This window comes from Plasmodium inui (assembly GCF_000524495.1).
Source record: "Plasmodium inui San Antonio 1 unplaced genomic scaffold supercont1.1, whole genome shotgun sequence".
Lineage (NCBI taxonomy): Eukaryota > Apicomplexa > Aconoidasida > Haemosporida > Plasmodiidae > Plasmodium > Plasmodium inui.
Window position 1 is genome coordinate 66,667 of NW_008481835.1, and position 26,184 is coordinate 92,850.

The following is a 26,184-nucleotide window of genomic DNA, read 5'->3' on the forward strand; positions in this document are numbered from 1 at the left end:
AAAGAAACGACCTGCGTGAGTTTACCGGAATGGACCAAATGGAATGAAAAAGATAAAATAAAAAAAATAAAAAATAATAAAATAAAACAGATTTATACTGCCCCCCAATTGGGCAATTCCCCTGGAGGGTGTCGTGACGGAGTGGCAGCCAATGCTGATTTGGCTGAGGGTGAAGATCGCCACGTCGCACCAGGAGCATACGAGTTTAGTGTCACACTGCCTAGGAAGGAAGCACTCAAATGGCCAAACAAAACAAAAAAAAGGAGGTGAAGTAGTACCGATCCCCCGGGGTGGCAGGGTCGCAAAATGGAGGATGGACTGGCATTTTTTTATATTGAATCTGTGAAAACTTCCCACCTTTTTGATATCTTTGCCTAAGTCATTCTGAAGATGCCACTTGCGATGCTCCCCCGCTGCGCATCGATAGTACCGTCGCCCCCTACCCTTCAACCACATGACATTCTTTCCACCTCGAGTAAACGCCAAAGAGAGAGCAACAGCTGTGTAGAGACGCTTTTGCAAAATTAACCCACCAAGACACGGTGGAGAGAGTACGCCATGGGAAAAGTACCCAGTGCAGTCCATCGATTTCCGTTGTCCACTTCTAACCATGGAGTAGCTCCCGAGGGTAGCCATTAAGCTCGCCCCGAACTGTACCATGTAAAATCCGAAGGTTTTTCCCATTCAGTTGATTCGTTTTTGTTGTGCACATTCGGAAATGGCCATCTCTCCCCAGCCCCGCACAAGCAGATGGGATGGACAGCATAGGTATGGGCGAAGTAAGGAGCAAAACACAGAGCAGATGAGTAGCAGCTCGCTGAACCATGCAGAGGCGCCCTCCAGCCCTACACGTAGAATAGTAGGTAGTGCGCCAAGTAGAGGCCGATTTGGTGGTCGAGAAAACTGAGGAAGAAGGTGCTGACGTAGCTGAGGAAGGAAACGTGAAAGAAGTGGAAGGCGCGCAGGAAAAACGGAAAGGAGAGTGTCGGCCCCACCTGGCGGGGCGCGCCAAGTGGGGAATGTGTACCAAAGGAACCACCGCTGATCCCGCCCGGCTCAATCTGTCCCCCCCCCAAGGAGACTCCAAGACGGTGTAAACACACACAGGCGAAGTAGAAAAAGAGCTTCTTCAGGAAGGATAGGAGGATCAAAAATATATTCTTGTACAGCACAGACGGAGATTTTTTTACAATGACGCGAAATATCAAGTGCATTTTTCTTTGCCGTCTTAATCTGGGATGGTTATAGATACGAGTAACCATTTGGGTGACCTTTGCAAAGGTTCCCAATGGAGGGGTTAACACCCTGAAGAGTTCCTCCCACAGGAACAGAATGGTGCCCACACAGATGGATCGGTCCACTTTGCCGCTGCTTTGAAGTTGGCTCACTAAATAATGGACCTCCAATGGCACATTCCCACTTTGTCTCTTCACATTGCTCTGCATGATATCATTTTGGAGGAAAAAATTCTCATCGATGTGTTTTTCCTGTGGGTACTGTACACAAAAAAAATGCTTCTTCCAGTGATAATTAAGGTTGCACTCAACCGCTTTTTTGTCTTCTCCTTCGGTGGAGGAGGAAGAGGTCGGACTGAAGCAGTACACCAGATGGTCCGTGCGTAGGTTAGACAAACCCAGAAGATGCAACGGTTGATCTGCTTCCTTGGAGGGAACTTCCTCTGGGGAAGTTTCCACCCCACTGACTAACTCCTGCTCATACCGATCGATCGCAAAGAAGGAATACAAAACAAACTTGGTGATGTTCACTGGAAGGAAAGGTCTCCCTTTTGCCTCGTCCAACCGTTTCGTACGATTGCAGGTCCCGAAGCCGCTTCTTCTGCTCCTACTGTGCAAGCTCAAGTTTGTCTTCACGGTGGTTGTTTTCCTGGGCCCCCTCCTCCCCCTCATTGCGGCGTGATTACTCCTGTGTGTTCTCACCAATGGGCGATCGTCCCGAAGAAGTGTACTCACGATGTTGTCCTGAAGGGAATACCTACACGTCAGAAAGATCTGTTTAATGTCCTTCCCAAACCTGTGGATCCGAATGATTAAAATGAAAGAGCCTTCTACAACTTCTTCCCTTTTTAGCATGTGGTCTACATAAATGTTCAGCTGAATTTTCTTCTGTTCATTCTGCTTTACAATCCCTTTGTGGGGATGCACGTAAATGTGTCTCAGCATGTCGACATTGTTCTGTTGGTCAGCAGGAGCGGGGCGACATTCCTTTCGCTTTCCGCTCGATTGGCTGCTTCCAAAACGGACGTTTTCCTCCAGGTACTTAAAAATGGAATTCTTCTTCAAGTGGAGATACGAGTAGAGATTGATTGGGATGGTGGACTGCCTCTTTGAGTCGAAGCAGAGGATCGAGAAGGAGAGGTGTCCCCGGTTATGCGGCTGTTGATTTTCTGATCCTTCGAGGTGTCTCTGCTCATCCGGCTGTCCATTGCTTAATCCTTCGAGGTGCCCCCCCTTCTCGCAAACCTGGCCGATATCACCCCCTGCGTTCACATAATCCAATTGGAAGCTCGCCTGAAACACTTGGTACGTATAGACGGAGCCTAACTCCAAAACTTCGGGTTTCACCCCGATGTGCAGGTGTTCTCCTTCCCCCCGCCTGGCCTCCCCAACGTGCGACAAAAAGAAATCATCAACAATGCTAACCTCCACTTGGAAAAACAAATCACAGCAAAATTTAAAGCCAAAGGAAACAAATTCGGCATTTTTTCCTGAGCATGTTAAGGTAAAATAGGACCTTTTCTGCAACAGGTTCTTTTCACTCTTATTTAAAATGGAAACATTGTTTCCCCAAATGAGGGAGTCGTTATGTAGGTTGCTCTCCACTAAGTGGTTAAAAAGAAGCAAGGGGTTGAAACCCTGTAGCACTACTATGTCCATGCTAAACAAGTGAAGGTCGTCTTTGTCTGTCTCGAAAGACATGCTGCTTGTGAAATGATTATACATCTGCTTGTAACAGAGGAAGTAGTTTTCCAGGTACACCTCAGCGTAGTTGCTTCTTGGGTCGGCTGGGCGGCACTCGCGTTGCATCGGAGCACTTCCGGGTCTATTTTCTCCACTGCCGCGCCGCCTCCCTCCGCCGAGCAAACATCTGTAGTACTCGCCCCGCTCCACATGCTTCTCCATATCAAAGTTGGACAGACAAACGCAGAGAGTGACACCTTTAAACATAAACGTGACGCAGGTAACAACGTTCTCGTCGTGCCTTTTTGCTCTCGCATCTGTGTCTCCCTCCGCTTCGATCTTGGCACATCCATTCGTCCCTTCACTGCGGCGCCGGGCGCATCTGCGGGGGGGGCGGGTGGGTGACTGACTCGCTCTGCTCGGCTTGGCCATCTGCTCTGTCATCCGCCGTATTATCCGTTCCGTCATCCGCTGTCCCATGCGCTCTGTCTCCAGCTGCTCCACCCCCACTTGCTCAGGGCTGTCCCCCCCAAGTGCGGGCGTCCGCGTCATGAAATGGTTAAAGTAGTGCCGCATCGTCCTTCTGTAGCTTTTCCCATAACATCTCCTCACCCGCAACTTAACATTTTTGCAGTGCACCTGGCAGATGTCCTTGCGCAGTTTTGCTCTGACCATAAGGATAAATGAGTTTCCTTCAAATTGGAAGTTGGGATCCACCAGTTCGTACTGGTCCTTCTCACCACACATGTGCTCACCATCTGGACATGCGCGTTGTTCTAACTTTGCTTTGATTGCCGTCCTAAGATGGTTGTCCCTCCTCGAGTCATTCTTTATGCTGCATCCGGGAGGTAGTGGTGGTGTGTGTGAGGGTAAATTGCCGACTGCTATGTTCCGTTTGGCAATCGAATGAGGAAGGGACAGTGACACTCGCAACGGTATATCCACTCAGGTGATGGAGAAGCTGAGAACAAGGGAAACCCTGCGCTGTGCATCGTGGCACACATTCTCGACCAACCCCTACCTTATTATGACGATATCCTCCGTAGGCGCAAACTCTAGGTCTCTCCACAACGCGCAGAAGTCTCCGCCGCATGCAGCAGCGTCCAGGACGTAGAACGACGCGGAGTGTCTCCTGTAGCTGTTCATTTTTCTCCTCCGCGGGGGTGCGCGTGGTAATCGGCGTGGCTAACGGCATCATTCGCGGCATCATTCGTGGCATGCTTAACGACACGTGTCCCCGCCCTGCTGGTAAATGGTTAAACCCACCTTCTAACCGCATCCCTTTAACGAAGGTGATCAGCCCCATGAGCAGTCAGCACATCCCAAAGTTCGAGGCCGAAATGTACGAATACACAGTTTGCATGCACAATTCAGGTGTATAACTGTGTAACTGCTCAGTGAAAAAAAAAAAAAAAAAAAAATCACGATGGCAATCTTGGTTGAAGCTACCACTACGATGTACATTCTCTTTTATTGAGTTGCTTTTCCTGCACACGACCCCCTCAGATTGGCCAATCCTTTTTGTGTTTCCTCCGATCGTGACAAATACCGCTTTAATTTTCCATTTTCCCCTAGAGGGGACGGCCAAGTTCATCATCATAAGCGTGGTGTAAAAGCGCAGTCCTGCAGAGGACACAGGACAATATATCCCAGCGCTGCACAAGTTGGAGCTCATAAACACACGTGAAAGTTCCTTCCTCCTTTTCCTTTTTTTTCTTTCTTCTAGCGAAGCTATCCACCATGGCAACCCAGTTCGATGAAGAGATCAAGCAGTTCTTTCCCTTCCCCCCATACAAGGTAACATCAAAATGGGAAAATACGAAATGTTCTTTGAACTAATCTTTTGACCGAGGGAGATGGAGCTGCTTCTCTTGTGTGAATTCATGTCTGGAAGTATGAGTGTGATCGGTGGAGTATCTACACCATACGCATGGTCCCGTTTTTCCAGTGGAGTGGGACCCACACCGATGGTCACCAATTGTAATCTTCCTTGTTCCGATTTTTTTTTTCTTCTTCCACCCCATCTGTGCACCACTGCAGATTCAGCTGGACTTCATGAAAACCCTCTACAATGTATTGAAAAAATCAAACCTAACATTTGGCGAGGAGGTCCGGCCGGTCTATGAGATTATTCAGAGAAACGAAAGCCTGCAGAAGATAGTGGTGGAAGAGGTGGGGAGCGGGCTGGAAATCTTTGATGCTAAGCTAGGTGGGGGGAGTACTCACGTGTGCGAGGAAGATGGAAACACCCCCCAAGACCATATCATCTGCGAAATGAAGACCGGTTCTGGGAAATCCCTCAGTCTGTTGACACCACTGGTTTATTGGTAAGTCCAGTCGACAAGGTACACGTGCTGCTCCCCTGCCAAGTACCGTCATCTGCATGTGCCTCTCTCCCATTGCCTGGAAACCTCCCCAACCTACTAGCAATTTTTATATACCTGTCCATTTTTCCATCCTATCATGTTACCACGTGGCCACTTCTCCACTTCGTCATTGTATCATCTCTCGTCCTCTTCCCCCCCCTCTAGGTTGCTCAAACACAAATTTGATTTCTTCCTCTTGATGGAAGACACACATCTGCGAAAGGAGGGTAACTCAAAATTAACTTGTTGTTGTTCAGCGCGGCACCAAGTGGCTAATACACCGGCCCGAAGAGGACCTTCAATCTCACAGCCTCTTACGTCTCATTTCACTTTTCTCATTTCTCACTCCACAGAACCCGATTGGGTGAAAGAATCCGTGACGGAGAACCTCCTGCGGAAGTTCACGCGAGCCCAAAGAGTGCAGAAAAAGAGGAAGGAAGCAGACTTGACCATCCTGAACCGCTACTTTTCCATCTCTGATGACAAAGTAACGTTGAAGGAAAATTTAAGAGTGGAAAAAAAGAAGTCCCAAGTGGAGACGCACAAACCAGGGGAGGACCGCTTCGACACACACGGGGGTAAACAGAGGGACAAAGTTGAGTGCAAAGGATGAACGCGATGGATGAGCGCTCAGAAGTGTACCGACTCACAAATCGAAACTTTCCTCACATGGTGTTGCCTACATATTCTTTTTTCCTCACCAGAGGAGGAGACTCTGAGCGATTGCTCTGTGGAGGGCCCGTCCAAGAAACAGGTAAGGAGGGGTACATCTGGAGTGATTCCATGGGATGGCATTGTTACAACCTCACTCTTTGTGAGCGGCGGGTCGGCAATGCTGAACAGATACCCCACCCCTCCTCCAATTGTCACCCCCTCCCCTGGCAGATCTTCATTTGCAGTCGAACGCAGTCACAACTGAATCAGTATTTCTCAGAGCTGAAAAAGATTGAGCAGACAGTGGGGAGGGACCTACCCATCAATATGGTCATCCTGGGTAGTAGGAAGCATCTCTGCGTGAATGAGGTTAGTGGAGGGGGGAAGCAGGAAGAGGGAAGCCCTCCTGAAGGGCATGTCGCCCTTCTGGACGCTGAGCACCCCCTCGTGAAGTCCCACCACACAACATACTAAAACATCTTGAACTACTAAGAGCGCCAATCAACAATGAACAAGCAACTCTAAACTCCTCACACCCCTCACACCCCTCACACCCTACGCAGCCCTTCTTGCAGAAACACAAAAGTGTGAACGAGCTTAACGACTGCTGTCGGAACAGCGATTGCAAGTACAAGAAAATATTCAAGGATAACATGCTGAAGAGGAGGCAAAGGAAGGAAAAGAAAAAAAACAAAATCTTTTACGACTCGTCGTCATCGAGTGGAAGTACCAGTGACAGCAGTGGCAGAGCGGGCGATGCGAGTCATGAGAATCCAGTCATGGACAACTACAGCCTAGTGTCAAAACTGATAAACTGCAAAAATTTAAGAATCAACCAGGTGAAGGATATATGCATGATGGATCAGATAGAGGTGTGTCCTTACTACCTGAGCAGGGAAAACGTAAAAAACGCAGACATAATCCTCCTACCGTATGTGTGCATTCTGAATGAACATGTGAGGAGGGGCTTAAAAATCTCCATTAAAAACAACATAGTCATCTTTGACGAGGCACAGAACATCATCGATAGCATCAATGACTCCAATTCGGCAGCCATAGCTTATGGTGACATCCTTTTTTGCAAATTCATCTTGGAAGAGTATGCTAAGAAATACCAACAGGTCTTAACAAATAGCAACTTGGTTTCGATTAAGCAGGTCGTCATATACTGCGATCTGCTTCTGTCCTCCTTCAGAGACGTTAAAGAGAGCCTCGTAAAAGTCACCAACTATATTTTGACATCTAAGTTAGATGCACTGAACCTGAATCATATTTCCAATGTTCTTAGTAACTCCACCTTTTGCAGACGAATTAAAATCTTTGCAGAATCCTACCTGAGAAAGAGCTTCCCTCAGTATGCTAACACCGCCTCCCGAAGTGTCAACACGTCGTCCATTTATCTGCTCAGCGATTACACCAATAAAATGATGCGGTCTAATCGGTACGACTATGTGTTCCTAAACAGGGGAGGCAAAACCAGGGAGGAGGAAACGCCTAGCGGAGTAGCTCCAAAGGGGGGATCGAATAAACGGAGTGTTTTTTCCCTCGAAGAGGGGGCGACACACATGGAAAAAAGAATCAAACGAGTGAGGAACGGGGACTCTGGGAAGATCCAGCAAAATATACCGGATGAAACTCACAAGAGTGATGATTCGAAAACGTGTCCGGATGGCCACGCCGATGAGATGATGACCACCCTGATAGAAGACCTAATCACGCGCAGGAACCCCGGAATGATACAAAGAATCGAAATCGTCAGTGTGAGCTCGTGTACCAACTTTGAGAAAATCACCAACGACTGCAGCAACGTCATTCTAATCGGAGGAACTCTGCAGCCGATCGAAGAGTTCCTCCTACTCTTCATGAGTCGAAAAGAGAAAGAAAAATCTGTTAAGCTGTTTTTATCAGATTACATTTTCAAGAAGAGTAACGTGTTCTGTAGAATCGTCAGTACGAATCTAGTGACCTACGAACCTATAGACAACACTTTCAAAATGAGACATAAGAAGACACACCTCCTCAACTTAGCCATTCAGATTCACCTCCTCACATTATATGTTCGCTTCGGAAACATTGTCTTCTTCTCGTCGTACAAATTCTTACGAGAGTTCTTCACCTTCCTACAAAATGAAGGGCACTACGTCTTAACCGAAATGAAGAAAAAAAAAAAAGTCTTCTTCGAGGAGAAAAATGGACACAGCGACGTCCTTAGGGAATATATGCAAAGTGTCCAACGGATACGAGATCAGGAGGAGGAAGGTGCTTGTTTAAAAAACGGTTGCGTCCTTTTCTGTGTAATGAATGCAAAACTCAGTGAAGGGATTAACTTTTACGACGACTTCTGTCGCAACGTTTTGCTTGTGGGCATTCCCTTCTTCAAACACGAGAAGGGGGGCTCTTCCTCCACTGGGGATCTTCCCCTGGATAGGAACTCCCTTCGTTTGGATTACTACCGGGCCTTCTCCGCGGACGTGGCACGAGGGGATGGAGGCTCAGCCCTCCCCTCGTCGCAGTTGGGTAAGCCAAGTGGCCCCATGTGTTACGTGGCGCAAGAATGCAGGGCTGCCAGAGCTTCTGCCTTAGTACGTGCCGCTTCCTTGCGGCTTTGTTGCCGCCCATTATGTGCCTCCCTGCTGCCCCTTCCCCTCAGAACACCAAATAGGCGACATGTGCAGGACGTATGAGCTCAAGTTTGCCATGAAGATAGTAAACCAGTGCATAGGAAGAAGCCTTCGCCACGTGGACGACTATTCCTCCTTCTTTTTCCTGGACTATCGATTCGCCAACAAAGAGTTTTTGGACCTCTTTCCCTCGTTCATCGGAGCCCACTTGGCTGCTACGAAGGTTGATTCCTCTCTGCAGCACCAAAAGGGAGGCATCTTCTTGGAGGAGAAAACAAAACTGACAGATGTTTTCGAAGATTTGAAGCGTCACTACAGCAGGGCCTTTCCCGATATCCCCTTCGCGGAGCACAACGAGGGCCATTGGGGCAACTTCGCGCGGGACGTTTTCCTTCTGCGCGAGTTTCACGCGGGGAGGTCAGCCGATCGGTTAACGCTGGGTTAGTGGTGTATTAGCACTGTGTCAGCGCTGTGTTAGCACTGCTCCGTGGCGGCGGTTTAGCTGTGCCCCCCGAAAGTGGCAGATTAAGAAGGAAGAGTACACACCAGCTGAGCACTGAAAAAAAGGGAGAGTGGGACCGCTAAGCAGCTCGGCCGCTGGCGGCACCTGGACAAACGCTGAAAAAGGTAAGAGACAAATTGAACAAGAACAAAAAAAAGGGGGCAGATGCCCCAGACGAGGAAAGGAAAAAAAAAAAAGAAATAGCGGTTGTTTAACCTAGACGGATTTTAACCGATGTAGTGCACCGCTAGCAACAAAAAGGTAGAAGGAATTCCTTTTCTTCTCTTTTCATTTCGACGGTGGAGAGAGAGAGAAAAAATAACACAGGCACAGGGAGTCGCTGCAGCATGGCTCTACTTTTTCCCTTTCTCCAGTGCATCCACGTAAACGTCTCTACTATTCATATGAACGCTGTCATTAATGACTCGCTTGATCGTCTCGTTCATGATGTTGATTCCTTGATTGCTCTTCTCGCGCACCGTGTTGATCATGGCCTGAAGGGGGGGAAACAGAAGGAATGGCATGGAACCGACCAGAAATGCAGAAGGAGAGCGATGCAAATGTGGTCGCACCTCTGCCGCTCTGCCTCACCCGCTCCAAGAGGCTCTTCATGTAGCCGAATCCGTTAATGTCCAGGGTGGTGGTCTGCTTGTAGTGGGTTTGATTATCTGCAGGGGGGAAAGACAACAGGGGGAATATGAAGGACAGGCCAATTCGGAGGAAGCGAAGAATGAAAAAAACTCCTTCGCAGCCGCTTCCCGCAGCCGCTTCTTTTACGCACACACTTACCATCGTCGTCCTTCTGAAGGTACACACACTTCTCCGTAAAGTTTACCAAAGGAGTCATCGTGTAGTTGACGGTGCTCACTGTTAATTTCTTCTCCCTCAGGTTTATGCTTATGTCTTCGATTCCTACGCCTCGCCCGTCTATGTTGAGGAGATTGCCTGAAGTGGGGAAGCGGTGTGGTTGGCACTGTGTGGGGGGAGAGGATGCAACGGTTAGCAGGCAGCACTTAGAAGGCACCAGTGAAAAAGGGGGACCGTCGCACAATGGGGAAGGTATCAATGTGCATGTTATCTTTCTCCTCGGATGAGTCGACCCATTTGGGGTGAAGGAGGGGGGGTAACTCACGGAAGAGCTTCGGAATGAAGTACTGCAGGTGGACGATCCTCCTCATCTGGAGCGTCTGTTCCTTCGTGTCGATGCATCTGTCAATGACGTCGATGCTCTTTATGTGGCTTTGCACGCTGTTCGGGTATTTCTGCAGGAAGGCCGACTGGGTAAAGGAGGGAAAAATAGGGAAATAGGAAAAAAGAGGCATGTTGGGCGATCAACCTTTTTACGTAACGCCGGATGAGGGTTGCACCGTAGAGCTTCTTCCTTTTGCAGAGTCTGTATTACACATCATTCTGTTTTCCTTCGGGGGGAAGCGCGGACAATAGAAGTCTTCAATGTACCGCTCCCCCGCAGGCGCATCATTACCGTGACGGTTCCCCAGTCGTATTGATACAGATGCTCTTGTTCAAACAGCTTCATCTCGTTGCGCAGTGGAGAGTGGCAGGTGGGAAAAAGAATTAATGGGGCATCCAGATGAGCGGACCTCTTAGGAGAGTGCCTCCAGGGCACGCCACGCAAATTGAAACAATAAAAGAAGGGACACCCCAGAGCGGCATATTACACCCAGGGGAGTTACACTACATGTCACTGCCTTTTTCTTCCAGTCAAAAAAGTTACCACTTCGAGCTAGCGCAATGAAAAAGGGGATATTAACTTCCAAAGGGGCATAACACTCACTGTCCGCTCATTGTGCATGCGCAGGTGCTTCTTTCATCCTCATGGGGAAAATAAAGCGTTGCAAGGAGCACGAACCGAAGCGTAGGAAAATCTTCCACCCTGTGAACAAGCAGCTTTGGCAATTCAGGGGGCGAAAATGTCACCGTTTTTTGCTTCTTCCTTTTTTGATTTACAGCGATGTTCACTTGTTTGCTTTTTTTTTTTTTCTGTGTTATTTTTTCTGCGTTCTTTTTCCTCGTTCTCTTCCTGCATTTTTTTTCCGCGTTCTGTTTCTGCATTTTTTTTCTGCGTTTTTTTCCGAGTTGTTTTTCTGCGTTTTTTTCCTGCGTTTTTTTTGTACGTTTCTTTTCTGCTTTTTTTTTGTACGTTTCTTTTCTGCTTTTTTTTTGTACGTTTCTTTTCTGCTTTTTTTTCGTACGTTTCTTTTCTGCTTTTTTTTCCGTTGGGTCTGCCAAGGATCAATGCTGACCATGACCTACACTCCCATGCGGGCATACCGACTTGTTGCCCCTCCGCATGTCCATAACATATGAAACCCTACGTGCGTGCATGAAAGGATCTTTCTGTTTTCTCCGACGGAGGGATCGCCTAATCCTGTGCATAGAGGATCGCCGTCGATATCTTTAATCAACAGAAGGGGTCTCTCCCCCAGATGCTGTGTTCCCCCCCTTGTGCATAAAGTCACGCTGGATGACGTTGCCCACTGGGTCGCGGTGTCGACTCACTCTGTCTTCCTGCACACTTTCCATCCGCGGTTGTTCTTTTCCCCTTTTCTGTTAACCCCTTTAAGAAGGAAAGAGTCTTTTTTTTTTTCAAGTAGCCCTTTTAAATTAAATGGTCACATGTTTTTTTTTTTTTTTTCCAAAGTGATGTTGTGATACGCTATAAGCAGGGGGCAGTGTGTGGAAGCTCTTCACCTGTTTCGTCACCCCGTCGTGCTGGTATTTCCACTCGGCCCGTGTAGTCTTTCCCCTTCGCGTGGTCCACACGCGTCTAATGTCACCTCTTGACATGGTTACTACTGTCTCGCATTTTTTTTTTTTCCTTTACGCAATAGAAGCAGTTCTTATTGGGAAAGTGTTTTCTTGCGCGTTCGAACTTGGTTAATTTGGCGGAGTCCTGTCCATGTGGGCCCTTTTTTTTTATTCCCTACAGCTCAAAATTTGCGGCAGCGCCATTTTGTTCACCTGTAGTGTCCGTAGCCGTTTCGTCACACCCCTGCCGCTGCTGGTGCTGCGAGTTAACAGCGCACCCCACTGTGGTGACCATTGTGCGTCCTACTCCATCCTGAGTTTCCTTTCGGGTGCGCATTGCCTGCACAGTACAGGCGTAGGTCAGCGGAAGTGCAAATCGGTCGTAAATGACTGTGCCGCAAAAAAAAGGCGGAAAACAGGTAATCGTAAAGCGGAAAAAAAAAAACAAAAAAAATATAGAAACATAAAAAAAAAACGCGAATAAAAACCAAAACGCAGATGAGGTGCAACATGCAGCTCCAATGAAACGCCAGAAGAGCTGAACAAAATCGCAAAAAGGACAAAACGAAACCTGCTTAAGGCGGAGTCTCGAAAAGGAGGTACTCGAAAAAGGGGTCGCCAAAAGGGGACAGCGATCGATGGAGCATCCCAAGGCCTCCGAAAAGGAACCCATTTAAGAGACAGTTATGCCACGCCTCCAAGAAGATGAGCGGATGGCTGCTCAACCTACTGGCAAACACCAAGTTCCACATCGACAGAGCCATAGTAGCCTTCCTCTTCTTTTCCAACCTCCTTCTCATTAACATTCCACTGAAAAACGTCCAGGTGAAAAATATCTCCTTCCAATTCGACTTCATAAAAAGAATAATCACATTCTTCTCAAGAGGAAAAAAAAAAAGAAAGAAGGAAACACCATGGACGAAGAAGGAGATCCACGTCGAATCCATAAGCTGCACCCTCGACTGGAGAGAATACGAAAATCACAACTCCGACCACAACACCTATGCGAGGTTACTACAACTATCGCTTGAGCGGCAGTTTTTCCATTCCATCTGGATTAAATTGCTACGCCTTTTTTTGGACGCCATTTTTAAGCACTACTTTTTACGCGTGCGGAAGCTCTGCGTGAAGATTCGCCTCCGACATGCACACACACATGGGGAGCTGTGCGGGGATGGTGGTAACTCCCACACCAGAAGGAGCACCACCTACCACTTGACTCTCTGCGACGTTTGCCTTTTTCTGGACCACTATGGGGGGACTACAAATGGGGGAATTGAGGAGAGGAAACACGACGAAGCCACTCCGGACAAACGGAAGGACCATCTGTCTTTCCCCCCCCCGAGCCACCTCCGCTGCAGAAAAATCTCCCTGCGAAAGGAAAGCGAGCGAGAAGACACAATCCTGGTGAAAAATGTTTTCTTTTTTGTGAACGAGAAGAGGGTCTTTGTTTCCCTCTGTTACTTTAACGGCCAAGTGTGCGAATTGAAGGAAATTTTTTACAGATGGACGAGGAAGAGGAAGCCAAGGGACCACTTTATGAAAGACTTGATAAAGGTCTTCCAGAGGAACAGTGTACGCCCCCCTCTGTGGAGCTTCTTCCGGAAGAGGCAGGCCAGCATGGCTTTCTCCCTGGCAGCCCCAATTGCGCCAAATTTATGGGCCAATCTTGGCGCAGAATTTTTTCCAAATTTTTTCCTCTTCCTGGACACTCTTCTTGTTAAGCTCCATTTGGGGGGCGATACCGAGGTGTGTACCCGGGGGCGGAAGTTATCATTTGAGACCCCCCTGGGGGATGCCAACCGAAGCAGAGGTACTCACCCATGGGAGATGTTTTCCATATCGATAAAATCCCTCCTCATCTGGACAGAAAAAAATGCAATTTGCATCAGTGAGAAGAACGCTGACAAGTTGCTTTGTGATCTCCCCCTCGAGGATGATTTGGACAAATGTCAAGACAAATACGATGGAAACCATGTCGGAGCGGTGCGATGTAAAATCTTCCCCCTGAATGAAAGAAGACATAGAGAAAACTTCTTCCTTCGGGAGGGATTAAACAGGTACCGACTCGGTCTGGAAAACTCATGTGTAGTAATCCACATTGAGGAGTTACTAACCTTGCAGGGGAGGTTAACCCATCTTTTCGGGATAGGGTTACGAGTGGGGCATGTTCAGGAGATTCCCACTGATGTGATTGCCTCCCCATCAGAGGACACACCCCACAGATGCAACTTCTCAGCTGAAGCAATCCTTATGTCACTTCGTAGCTTCACCGTTTATTTCAATAGACATATGAGTAAATCCCTCCTGTTAGGGAGTGCTCCACTTGGCAGACCTCGAGAGGAGAAGCTACCCTACGGCATGTCCACCCAGGAGCGAAATGAAGGCGTACTAAAACTGGAGGTGCGGGAAGTGAGAAATGGTGAAGTTAGCGACGATCGATGTGAGAGTAACCAGGGAGGAACGTCCAACAGAGATGCGCAGGAACAGACGCATGTGGGAAGAACGCATAAGGGGAATCCTCACTTCCACCTGAACAGAGTCATACTAAAATGGGTGTATTCTCAACAGGGGGTACTTTACGAGTACGCCATAAGTGACCCCATGGATGTCACCTTGAAGAGAGAGAAGAAAGAGGAGATGCAAGAAAGAGACACGGGAAAGACAAAGCAGGAGGGGGGAAGCCTCTCCTCAGTGATCCTCGCCTATGTAGGAATGTCCACATGGTACCTCCTACCAGAGCATGTTATCTTTTTACACGACTTGTATACGCTGTATTGTCAACACGGAAGGAGAAACCACTTCCCTCTGAGGAGCACATTAATCAGCAGGCACAAGAAAAGACGTGATGACACCAGTGGGAGAACCATCCACCCCAACAGTTACATAATTGTCTCCCTTAAAAACTGCCAAGTCCATCTCTTCTGTATTTCGCGCAACTTTGACGTGTTTTGGAGAGTCAGTAAATTGGTCGGCCATGGAGATATGAAGCCACCAAGGGGGGCCACCAAAGAGACTCCTCCCCTAGCCAGGATCAGTGCGACCTGCAATTTTGTGTACTTCCTAAATTTCGCGTGGAAGGGGGAATCCTCCTGGAAGCGAAGTAGGACTTATTGCAGCCACTTGTATCTGAGCAACGTGGGCATCCAGATGAGCGAACTCTCCAACCGGCTAAGTCAGGTGTGCTCCTTTAAGAGGGACAGGGTGGATGCACACACCGTACGATTTCGAAGGGGAAGGAGGGAAGAGCCGCGCTGTCCAAATACCCCCTACGACGTCGTCATCCGAGTCAGAGATAAGAAGGTGCACGTGGAAATGCGTAATATAGCGCGGGTGACTTTCTGCAGTCTTGTTATGTACGAGCTTTACACCTCTGTACTTAGGATGGTGAACGGAGTCTACCAGTGGGGAGGGGTGAGCGGCGAACAATGCGGAGAGTCACCAGCAGAGTCACTCGCAAATCCACAAGCAGAGCCAGGGGCAAAATCAGACAGATCGGTGCAAATCCGGATGAAGAAACCTCGCGGCAGGCGAAGTGTGTACCATTTCGTGCGAAGGGGAAGAGACACCACTCCGATAAGGGGAAGTTGCCTCGGAGAAGACTCTCCCAAGCGGTGCAACTGCCAAGACAAGGAAGAGGAACTTACAGAGGGAGAGTCAGCTAAGCAGCCCATCCCCTTTCACCAAAACGGAATTAAAAAAGTGATTCAGCCCATGCGTAAAAAGCGCAATCTAGTGAAGTATCAGGTACAAGTCGACATAAAGAGCGAAGTAGCATTCGTGTGGGCCGACCAGGTGCGCTCTCTCCATGAGTTGAAACAAGTTACAAATGAAGAACTGAAGAGAAGTGAACACACGTTATGTCTGGCTGGCCGGTTGTCTCTCCTCTACTTTGATCCCCTCCAAAGGGAGAATATAAAACGCTGCAACTTTCTGCAGCTGCATTTAGATGCACACAAAGTGAAGGTCAGGAAGAGGACCCATTCAAACAGAACTTTTAAGCTCTTCCATTTTGAGAAGAGATTCTCCCCTCAGGGGAGTAGTCCCCCCATGCCGGACGTTTTCTCCAACTCGTTTTACAAGATTTTTCGCGCTGGAAAAGGGGGCCATCCTTGGGGGGGCGGCGCGGGACGATACTTCACCGTGGAAGCCACCTTAAGGAATATGGACGATATGGAGAAGAAAGTGATGAGAGAAGCGGCAGACAAAGTGATAGAAGAAACGGCGAACCAAATGATGCACCACACGGTGGACCGCCCCCATGGGGGGTCCAGAAAGTACAACTCCGAAACGGTCATCCGAGGAAGGGGCCTGCGGATGATTTACAAAACGAGCGACTTTTTCTTCTTCCTGAACAAGTACCTGCTAACCGATGTGTGTTACCTCTTCTCGGCCAGGCGCGCCATGGAGGAGGCGCAAAGAAGCGCGGAGGGCTGTCCCCACAGTGAATACCTGCAATTCCGCGAAGCAGAGGTGGCAGACCCGTTTGCCCTCCGAAACAGCATTGCACGGAAGAGACAAGTTTGGAGCGGCGTCCCAGAAACGAAGAAGATGCAGACACACCCCAGTGGAGAGGAGCACTACCTCGGGTACAGAGTCAGACGAAGCGAATTGAAGAACCTCCCAGTCAGCCTCAACAAATACGAACTTCTCCTCAACAAAGTCATTCTGTTCGTTCCATCCATGACGAACAACAGGAATTTCCTAGTTGCGCAAAATGACGTAATCGTAAGAAACCACATTAAGCTCAAAAAGAGAAAAAGAGAAAAGATCGAAATTTTGGACAAAACATACGTCTACTTTCTAAACATGCATGTGCATTCTATGGATGGATCCCTCGTCGCGAGAAATATCAACCTGATGATAATGCACAGCAGGAGCATTTTGTGCAGACTGCCTATGCCATTCACTCTTTCTGTTCATGCCTCTGGCGTCGTGCGCATCTCTCCCAGTAGCTACAAACTGCTTCAGGACATCTTGTTGGAGAATATCTTGGGCAATCATTTTGAATATGTCCAGGGGAGGCACTACAAAGGGAGAGCTCCTCACAATGGAAAAGAATTACACGGAGAAGTTCCGACTAAGCACGAGGGAAGTACCAATCGAGGACGACGAGTCAAAGATCTGGATGTGCGTCTGTATCTCTTCCACTTGCACGTGGAACTCCAAAATGACCCCTTGGACAGCAGAATGAATTACCTCTATAGCAAGTTCGTATTCGCAAGAACGGTGAGATACTCGCGGGAGGAACAGATCGTAACGTACGTTAAGGGGATTGTTCCCCTCGTGATGAACACGTTTTATGAGTATCCCTACGACATTCTGATGTGCCACAGGAAATTAAACCCAAGAAAGTATGCCAAATGGCTAGCTCGTAAGAACCAGTCAGATGTAGAACACGACAAGCAGTCATTCAATTCGCTCATAAGGATGAAGTGGAGAAAATATGGACGTGTAAAAAAGAGACAAAGAACAACATTCCACCTTGTGTACAAGCGGGTTAGACGAGATGACCTGGGTTGTCACGTAACAAACAATGTGGATATCAAAATTGAGAGGATCTATCTGAACACGGACGTGTTGCAGTTGTTCAATTTGTATACCTTCTACTTTGTGGATGACCGGAATGTCCATCTCAGTAGGGTCGAAAAGGTGTTCCGCCGTCGGGGCCGCGCGAAGTTGTGCCCAAGGACGCCCTCCTCAGATCAGCAATTCGATGAGGAGGAACTCCCCCAGAAGAGGCATTCCGCTCACACGTCGCCGCCCCACCAAACGAGCATGCGAACCCTCAAACTGGAAAGCATAAAAAACGCTCCTCCAGAGGAACCACTAGACAGACGCATCCTCACAGCGTACCAAAGGATGCTATCCAAATTGACCCCTTCCGACTTCTCCAATTACAACAGCATCGTTAGAAGCAACAACGTGTACGCAGTGCGCGTACAAATCAGGCACGCGCGCCTCAGCTTCAACTTTCTTTTTTACGAGAATGTACTTGGTTTGAGGAGACTACCAATCGGGGGAACGAAGCAATCAGCAGACGGAGAGTCGCATCCGTTCGGACTGACCTACCGGGGAAGCCTCAACTTCCGCTTGTCATTCAATCTGCGCAAAAGTCTCGTTCAGAAATTTGCAAAAAAGGCCAAGTACATATTTTTTAACAATCACGTGGTGGAGAATTTTTTGCAAAATCGCCTGAATAGGTCAGGTGAATTGGCAAATTTTGTTTTACACACAGTGGATCACATCGGGGATGAAATGGAAGAACACGTGTACTTCAAATGTAACATAAGAAGGAAGAACTTCCTATATTTGACTAACCGAGGAGGGTCCTACTGCATAAGTAGGAATATCAATCTGTGTGTCAGTGCCCGGAATGACAAGGTGATTTATTTTAATCGCGATGAGAAGAGTGTTAAAATGGAGAGACTAAATTACAGGGAGGTGTTTCTCGATAAGTTGTTCGGGAGCAGTTCTCCCTTTGGGGGGGGAGACGAAAAGGCGGCACAGAAAAGAAAAATCATATTCGATGTGCAGTTGGTGGATCAAGACGGGGTGGACATAAGGAAAGGCAACTCGGACGGTGTGAATGATTCGAACGGTGTGAACGATTCGAACGGTGCTGTTCCTGCTGAGTGGGAACAGAGAGACGATTCGCTTCGATGGGAAGGGCTTATAGGCGTAGAACCAAAAGAGGGGGGATCCAGACATCATATCAACTTCACCTCTCCCCCTCCAACCAGCACCAGTGTGGGCGCTGGCCAGAACTCCATTCGCATGGAAAAACCCTGCACGAAGCCAAAGTACATCGACGTGCAGATAAAACAAGCCAACGTTGTGATCAAGTTAGCAGACCTGTTCTACCTGTACAGTAAGCTACACGAGTTGCTTCATATAATAAGCAGACACGAGGAGGTGAACGTGTGCCTCTTCCGATTGAGCGAGGCATCTTCGAAGCGAAAGAACAGACATAAGTGCAAAATAGGAAGAATGAAGGTTATGAATTATTCCATCTTTATCGTGAGGGTCATTCTCTCCAGTTTGGATCTTCACCTATTCGAAAGTGTTTATTACGGAAAATTGAAGAAATGCAAAAAGAGCAAAATTTTGCATGTACATGTTCAGGCAAATTACGAGTATCTTACGTGCCACAGGAAGGAGGAGACTCTTCTGAAAAGACACGAATCAGATCTGTCCCTGCAGATAGATTTTGCAAAAAACAACATCTATGAGGAGTTCACTCGGGGGATGCAACTGAAGGTTATTTGCGTTAGGACGCGGAACCAAAGCAACCTCATCGTAATGTTGGACGAAAACGGAGGAGTGAATATTTTCCTCACGAAGAATGCATTTAGGAGTGTTCTCCGGCTTTATGAGGAGTCCAACGACTGGAGGAATTATCGCGCCAGGGAAGTGGCCCACCGGGGTTGCAGTCCCGATGGAGGAGCAGACCAGATGAAGGACACCAAAAGGGTTAGTAGCCGTGTCGAAAACCGCCGCTTCGAAGCGCACAACGAGGCCAGCCTGGTGCAGTCCAGGCGAATCCAAAGGAGCAGGAGAAATTATGAAAAAGAGGGGGGTAGACACAATTGTGCAGAAGGGGAAGACAAGGCGGGTGGGTCCACCTTGGTCAGAAGAACAAGTCCGAAGCTGCGGGCCCTCCTGCGAAGAAAACACTTCAACGTCCCCCACGACGATTACGCAGTGGTGAATAGGACGTACGAACGAGTGGCGACTTACCGAAGCAGCGAAATAAGTCACTCCCCGTTTGATAGAAGCAACCCGGTGCACATGCTCTACGTGCGACGAATGGAAAGCTTTGTATTCCCATCACTGACGTCAAAGTGGAGTGCCAGAGGGGAACTTGTTCTCTCATGTGATCACTCCCTCTACATCGTCTCCTCCACTGTGTGCATCTACAATGACACAAATCACGACATGCTCCTCCTGATTAACAGCCAAAGAATCGTCCTATTTGCAAAGAGACACACTTACTTGAATACACACAGATGTGACATAAAACGGGATCATTTCATGTTGGTTCTTTTTTACAAAAAGGGCTTGTTCATTTCGAGAAAGCTATCTGTGAAAGAATTTAAGAGTGCCAATATAGTGGGAAAGGAAAAACTGCACCAGTTTATGGCCCATAAGGAGTACTTTTCGTGTAGGTTAAATCCGGATCGCCGTAGGGGCAGCCTGCTCTGCAGCGCATCCGTCAAGATGGCCCCCCTGCGAAGAGTACGCCATAGTGGCCATTTCTTTTGCACAGATGAGGAGAGAAATTGTGCTAATGGGGGAGCCGATTCAGGCGCGCCTAGTAAGCAGCTCACTCAGGAAATCCCCCCTAGGGACCTCACAAACCAGTACAGCTTGCACAACTGCATGAAGAGAAAAATCGCTAAGATGATTCTAAACGAGGAGTGGCCGTCCGACAACTGGAGCGGAAGTGATGACCCAATCCGGAGCAGCGGTGACCACCGCATCTGGACCAACCTGACCGTTATCCAAAATAAGAAGACAGAGGAGAGGTCGCTATACCTTCATATTGGCCTGGTGGCAAAGATGAGAAACACCCTCCCTATTAGGGTGCACTACAGGAGTGGAAACACCTCATGCAGCGTAGGAGCTTTTTCATCGAAGGAAATTTTCTCCAGCGAGTTGGATCTGAACGTACGTTGCAACACTGTCAGGGGCACAAAGCTGAACATAAACTATGACAACCGGTTAGGTTTCTCCCCCCTGGGGGATCCATGCGCTTGTCCCACTGGAAAGAAGAAACCACACAACAGTGTAACGGAGGAGAAACACACAAAGAGGGAATTGTCTTCGCAAAGAAGCTCCGCGCAACTGGAAGGATTTAACTCGGGGAAGCAACGTCAAGAGGATGTGACTCACTACTATGCTAATGTTATCAAAAGGAACAACGAAATTGTCGTCACGTGCCACACGCTGATTTGTCTCTACGCCGATGAGTTGAAAATCGTAGAGGTGAACAGGAAGAGGATCTACTTCGTGCCTTCGTCCGGGGGGTTTAGCGGTGCAAATAAGTTCGATGAAAGTAGCCTCTCACCCCCCCTCACCCTTTCCCTTAAACGCCTCAACCTCTACGTCGGCATGTACAACGAACCGGTCAGCAACATCCACATGGGAAGTTCCCAAATTAGTAGCATCCCTATCAACAGCTTTAAAGAGGTGCAAATATCTGCCACATACGGAGGGAGGGGATGCTCATCCCACTACGCAGTGGAGTACAGAAAGAATGGCTCACTTGGCAGCCATAATCGCTACAGCAGAGTCAGCTCCCTGCTGATTGTATACCCTCGATTTGTCATGCTGAATCGAACCAACTTCAATGTCGTCATGTCCTCCTCCTGCAGTAGCGATTCCATTGTGTACACATTTGAGCGGAGGTCTCGATCTGTTATCAACCTCTTGGAGAATGAAAAACGGAGCTTTTTCTTTCGAATTGGGAAATATAACCTAAGTAACGATTATCTCCTTATGAGTGGCGGAATAGACATCACCAAGGAAGGATCCTACATTTTGTGCTTCACAAACGGGGCATCTTCGTCAACCAATCTGAACAACTTCCCTCAAAATGGAGATAAAAATCACCTGCACAAGTCAGGAAAAAGTGAAAAAAAAAAAACTCCATTTGTTCACCTCAAAATAAGAATAATACAAGGGAGTAAGTTAAAGGAGCAGAGTGGAATCCACTGGGGATCCAACTGCCTCTTCGTAATTATCTCCAATCATAGAACGAAGAAGAAGAAGCTGAAAAAATATCTCACCAGAGTTAACGCCCCCAATGTTTTGATGCACTCCATGGAAAGCAATGAAGAGAAGAACACCCTAATGCACATATATCATTTTATTAAAGAAGAAGAACAAGTAAAAAAAGTCTACGTGTACAATGACATGGACATAGATCTCATCTTTGATGTCTTCCACTTCACTGAGTTTGTACACATGATTAAGAAAGTGGTGGGAGAGGAGAGCAGCGCATGTACAAGGATTGATGGAAAGTGTACTGCAAACCAGGACAGAAGCGAGAAATCGTATGGACAGAAAGGAACAGCCGATCGTTGTACATCCCAAGTGAGAAACAACCGGGCAAAGGAAAGCTTCTTCAAAAATATCTTCCTCATCGAAAGTAGCGATAACTCCAGTGCAGATGAGATGATTGAAAGAGAACAGCAGGGGAGTTATGACACGGCCAAGCTGACTAAGCAAGACGCTAGCTACATTTCAAACCATGTGAAGCAGCTGAAGACATTTGTCCAAGTCAACCTGAGACAACTCCGACGAATAGGAAGAAAGAGCATACGTTTGTTCCCCCTTCGGAAGAACAAAAATGTGAAGAACTCCTTCCTAGTGGTGTATCCGTGGCGCCATGCAAAGATGTACCAAATTGTGAAGTTTTCCCTGAAGAGGAAAAAGCATGTGCTGAGCTTCCCGCGCGGATATCGAAGTGGCAACATGGCTGATCCCCCCCTTGTCGTCATCCTCGAGACATTCATTCTGAGCAGGAAGGGGAAGGAGAAAATCCTCGTGAAGATCTCCCAACACGTCGATAATATTGTGCACATTCGTGGGAAGGTCAATATGAATACTTTTTTCAATCCGGGCCTAGGTACCCCCTCGAGGGAGGAGTTAACACAAGGTGGGGTCACCAACGCTGCTGCGGAGCCTTTGCCTGCTCCACACCATCTCGAAAGAGCAACTGAAAGGGGAAGCGATCCATATAGCAGGCACGCTAGTGAGCGAATAAATCTCCCCCAAAGGTATGCAACTGTTGTGGGGGCCTCCGCGCAGAGGAAACGAAGGGTGATAAGGCACCTCCATTCTGTCAAGGGGGCAAAACACGTGGGAGAGCCCCACCTCGGAGGAACATCCAACAGGGGAGCATACCCAAAGAGATTACAAAAAAGGGAAGATAAGGAAGCACTCCAAAGGATCAGAACCGAAGAAGGGAGAAATGCCCCTCCCACGTATTGCCACTTTAAGAATAAAAACGTCACCCTCGTTGAGAGCAGGAACAGATATAAGTTCATTTTCACCAACAGGGGGAAGGAGACACCGGAGGATAGTCTACACCTCTATGTGAGCATCGCGAAGGCCATCCGAATAAATGTCTTTTCGACCATCTTGGTGGAGGGACATGGAGAGGGGAAGTCATCTCTGGGGAGCGGCCAGAAGGGGAAGGGAACAATGGGAGGAATATCGAATGATGGGAGACTACACATCATGGCTGACTCCTCTCAGAGGGAGCTGTTTAAAAAAAAAAAAAACTCTCATCTGTGCACCCTCATGTTGAGAGAGACAAACATGTTGGTGGGGTTGCACAAAGAGAAGCCGAACGTAATTCTCTTCTCCCTTGGAGATGCCATCATCATAGAATTCGCATCCGCCGACATGAAGAGAGTACTTTGCAGGTATGACGTGAAGGGGGGTCTACCCAGTGGAGAGCGAGACACAAACCTGGCGAGGGGTGACAGGGTCCATACGGAGCACCTAAGTAGTAACAACTGTTTGGCACGCCTACACATGGAGTACCAAATTTGCTCCAACGAGTGGAACATTAAGAAGTTGGAGTTAGCCATTTTGCCTGTACATGTTCAGGTAACTTTAGACGTAGTGGAAAACTTTGCTTATTGCTATGAGAAGTTCTGGAAGGGAGAAACACAGAGGAGAAGCAGGAGAAATATCGCAAAGGATGCCTTCCAGTTTTATTTTCCCACCACGTGTAGGAAGGTTTCTGGAGAGACTGTCCCACCGCTGGGTTTACTGACCCATGTGGGTCTTCCTCGTAGCCTAAACGGAGGCGCCGACCTGAACAGGGCCATCAATCACACCTCCATTTACCGTAGCGCCCTGGAGGGAAAAAAGAAAAAACTCAAAGTAGGAAGCTTTCAAATTTCCAATTTGAGCATCCATTTGTCCTTCCACAAGGAAAATACCTGCAGCATATATCAATATAAAAGTAAAGGGCCGTGCAAGTTAGCAGCTCGTTTGAGTTATCTGAATGACCTGGAGGATGCCGATGTGACGATTAGTCCTCTCTGCCTAACTAGGGTCAGCGAAAAGGACCCGCGAGATTTTCTTAACTACCTCTTCGACTTCTACATCAAGGAGCTCTACAAGGGCCTCTTCTTCTACCTCACGAGGATGAATCTGCTGAACAAGTATATAAATAACTACTACAGTTTTTTTCACGTGCTCATGGACAGCTCCATTTTTAACATGGACCTCTCCGCGGGGGGTAGCGGGATTAGCGGTGTTGCCGGGGTCAGCGATGTGAGTGGAACCCCCCCAAATTGCGAAAACACCCATCCAGAGCACATACATAATAGAAGCAACGGCACCGCAAGACGGCACACCAGTCTGACGGGCGCGTGTCTCAGAGGAAGGGGACAGGACAATTCGCACTTCCAACTAGAACACCACAGAGACGTCCACAGCGACTCTAGCTTTTACGTCAGAACAAAGAAGAGGGAAGTTCTAAAAAAACTAAATAAACACCTATTCTACCTAAAGAATGATAGGAGGATGTCCCTGTTTGAAGAAAATGCAGAGAGAAACTGCATCGCTGTGGAGAGTACCTACAGAGAGAGCGAAGAACACAAAAGTGCTGAGGTGGCACAATCGGACAACTTCAGCCTACTTAACAACACGCTGAAGACGCTGGGGAAGGACATCATGTCCAGCATTAACTATTACCTGTATGATGGGGCTACCCCTGGAGCGGTTACTCCCAGCGGGGCGGGAGTCGAACAGGGGAAATCACATCAGGCAGACGGGGCAACCTTCTTTAAAACTGAAAAGATGCACATACTGAAGCACTTTTTGGAGAACCGGCCGGAGCCGCCAGCAGGTGCAGAGATCACCACTAAGGTAATGAGGAAGCGCCGCAGGGGAGCGATCAACCAACTGTCTCTCCGTGTGGCTTCCTTACACAGTGCATTGTCTCATGGACCACGTAACCTTACATGTGTGCATGTGCACTTATCTCTTCCCCTTTCCCGCTCCCAACCCAGACGGACGAGGAGATCCCCGCGTATCTTTCCCTCTACCGAAGGAGCAGAATTGTGCACGATGAATACGTCCCTCGGGTGTGCAGCTCAGTGGACCGCCGTTTCATGTAGGGCCCCCACGTCGGAGCAAGGAGCTGTGCAGAGAGTACCTCGAGGGAGACGAGCGAATCGAGAGAGCAGCGCATCTGCACGATTTCGCCATGCCCTCCTCATGCACCCCCCATGCTGTCCCTTTTCTGTTCCCACCCCTTGGCAGACGCAACCTAGTTGTGCTGGATTATCTGCACGACAAGCAGGAGCGCAACTTGCTCCTCTTCTGTGACGAATACCTGGTGCGGTTCCACCGAAACAGCAGGACCATCGTGCGGAAGGAGAACATCGTCAAGATTGAGATAACCTGCGTCCACTTCAATTTCACATTCTATCGAGACAAAAGCTTAATTATGAATCTGAGAAATATCATAAAGAAGAACAAAGACAATTTCCTCGGCTTCTACTTCGACGTCCTCTTCAAGAGAGAAAAAAAAAGACTGATACAAAGGATAAGAAAGAAACTAAACAAAATCGTCTACTTCCTTTATTACATGTTTTACTTCATCCATAATTACAATCGGAAGGTAAAACTTCTCAAAGGGAGGGGTGATGCCCCCCCGAGGAAGAACGTCAATTCGTTTGTCACCATTTTCGAGGGGCATCAGAAGGTCTTCTTTTCCCTTTCTTCCCTCGCCCATCTGTCGCGCTTCTACTTCAACATGCGCGGCCTGCTCTTCGACATGTGCCAGTCGTCACCCGAGCAGCAGCGCTGAGACCAATGAGCGGTGTGACCAATCAGCGCTCTGACGGCAGAGGACTCCCTTCCCGCCCACACTCTGCACAAATATGCTGCTTTACCGCGCCACCCAGGGGGGCACATTCATAGGCATATTCATGTGTACATTCATTTGAGTAAGTTCCGACCCTCCAGTCATGCGCCCACAACTTTGATTTACGCCGTCCCTCCTATGCTGTGCCGTACTGTCCTTTTTTTTTTTGTTTCTTTTTTTTTCCTCCCTTATGCATAACACCATTTTGTAAAAATTGCCCCACGTTGGTAGTCGTCCCCAAGGGTAGAAAAAATCAACTTCTTCGTAACGTCATTACGAGTGCCGCATTTGACCCCTCAGTGAAGGAAACTAAATCGGAGAACGGGATCTCCACGCGGGGAGGAACAGGCACAGTCAATCAATCCAGTACGCACAACAGGGGAGACTTTCAAAAAAAGAAGAAAAAAAAAAGAAAGAACATCAAGGTAAAGGTAAACTCGTTGCGAAGAAATCTGAA

The 26,184-nt window shown here is 48.2% G+C and overlaps 4 protein-coding genes across 4 annotated transcripts; 2 read left to right on the top strand and 2 right to left on the bottom strand.

Moving 5' to 3' along the window:
* Positions 1-845: 845 nt before the first annotated feature.
* Positions 846-4,064, bottom strand: C922_00013 (hypothetical protein; the record flags this gene model as incomplete). Its single annotated transcript, XM_008815630.1, has 2 exons — positions 846-3,753; positions 3,940-4,064. The coding sequence occupies 2 exons, from the start codon at positions 4,062-4,064 to the stop codon at positions 846-848; spliced, it is 3,033 nt and encodes a 1,010-aa protein (XP_008813852.1).
* A 909-nt stretch (positions 4,065-4,973) lies between these two features.
* C922_00014 (hypothetical protein) lies at positions 4,974-9,004 on the top strand (the record flags this gene model as incomplete). Its single annotated transcript, XM_008815631.1, has 7 exons — positions 4,974-5,245; positions 5,450-5,511; positions 5,638-5,862; positions 5,989-6,038; positions 6,170-6,307; positions 6,502-8,455; positions 8,589-9,004. The coding sequence occupies 7 exons, from the start codon at positions 4,974-4,976 to the stop codon at positions 9,002-9,004; spliced, it is 3,117 nt and encodes a 1,038-aa protein (XP_008813853.1).
* A 410-nt stretch (positions 9,005-9,414) lies between these two features.
* Positions 9,415-10,598, bottom strand: C922_00015 (hypothetical protein; the record flags this gene model as incomplete). The annotated part of the gene is made up of 5 exons (XM_008815632.1): positions 9,415-9,555; positions 9,653-9,729; positions 9,851-10,006; positions 10,194-10,338; positions 10,545-10,598. The coding sequence occupies 5 exons, from the start codon at positions 10,596-10,598 to the stop codon at positions 9,415-9,417; spliced, it is 573 nt and encodes a 190-aa protein (XP_008813854.1).
* Positions 10,599-12,535: 1,937 nt separating this feature from the next.
* Positions 12,536-25,670, top strand: C922_00016 (hypothetical protein; the record flags this gene model as incomplete). Its single annotated transcript, XM_008815633.1, has 4 exons — positions 12,536-18,465; positions 18,574-24,724; positions 24,868-24,971; positions 25,121-25,670. The coding sequence occupies 4 exons, from the start codon at positions 12,536-12,538 to the stop codon at positions 25,668-25,670; spliced, it is 12,735 nt and encodes a 4,244-aa protein (XP_008813855.1).
* Positions 25,671-26,184: the final 514 nt, after the last annotated feature.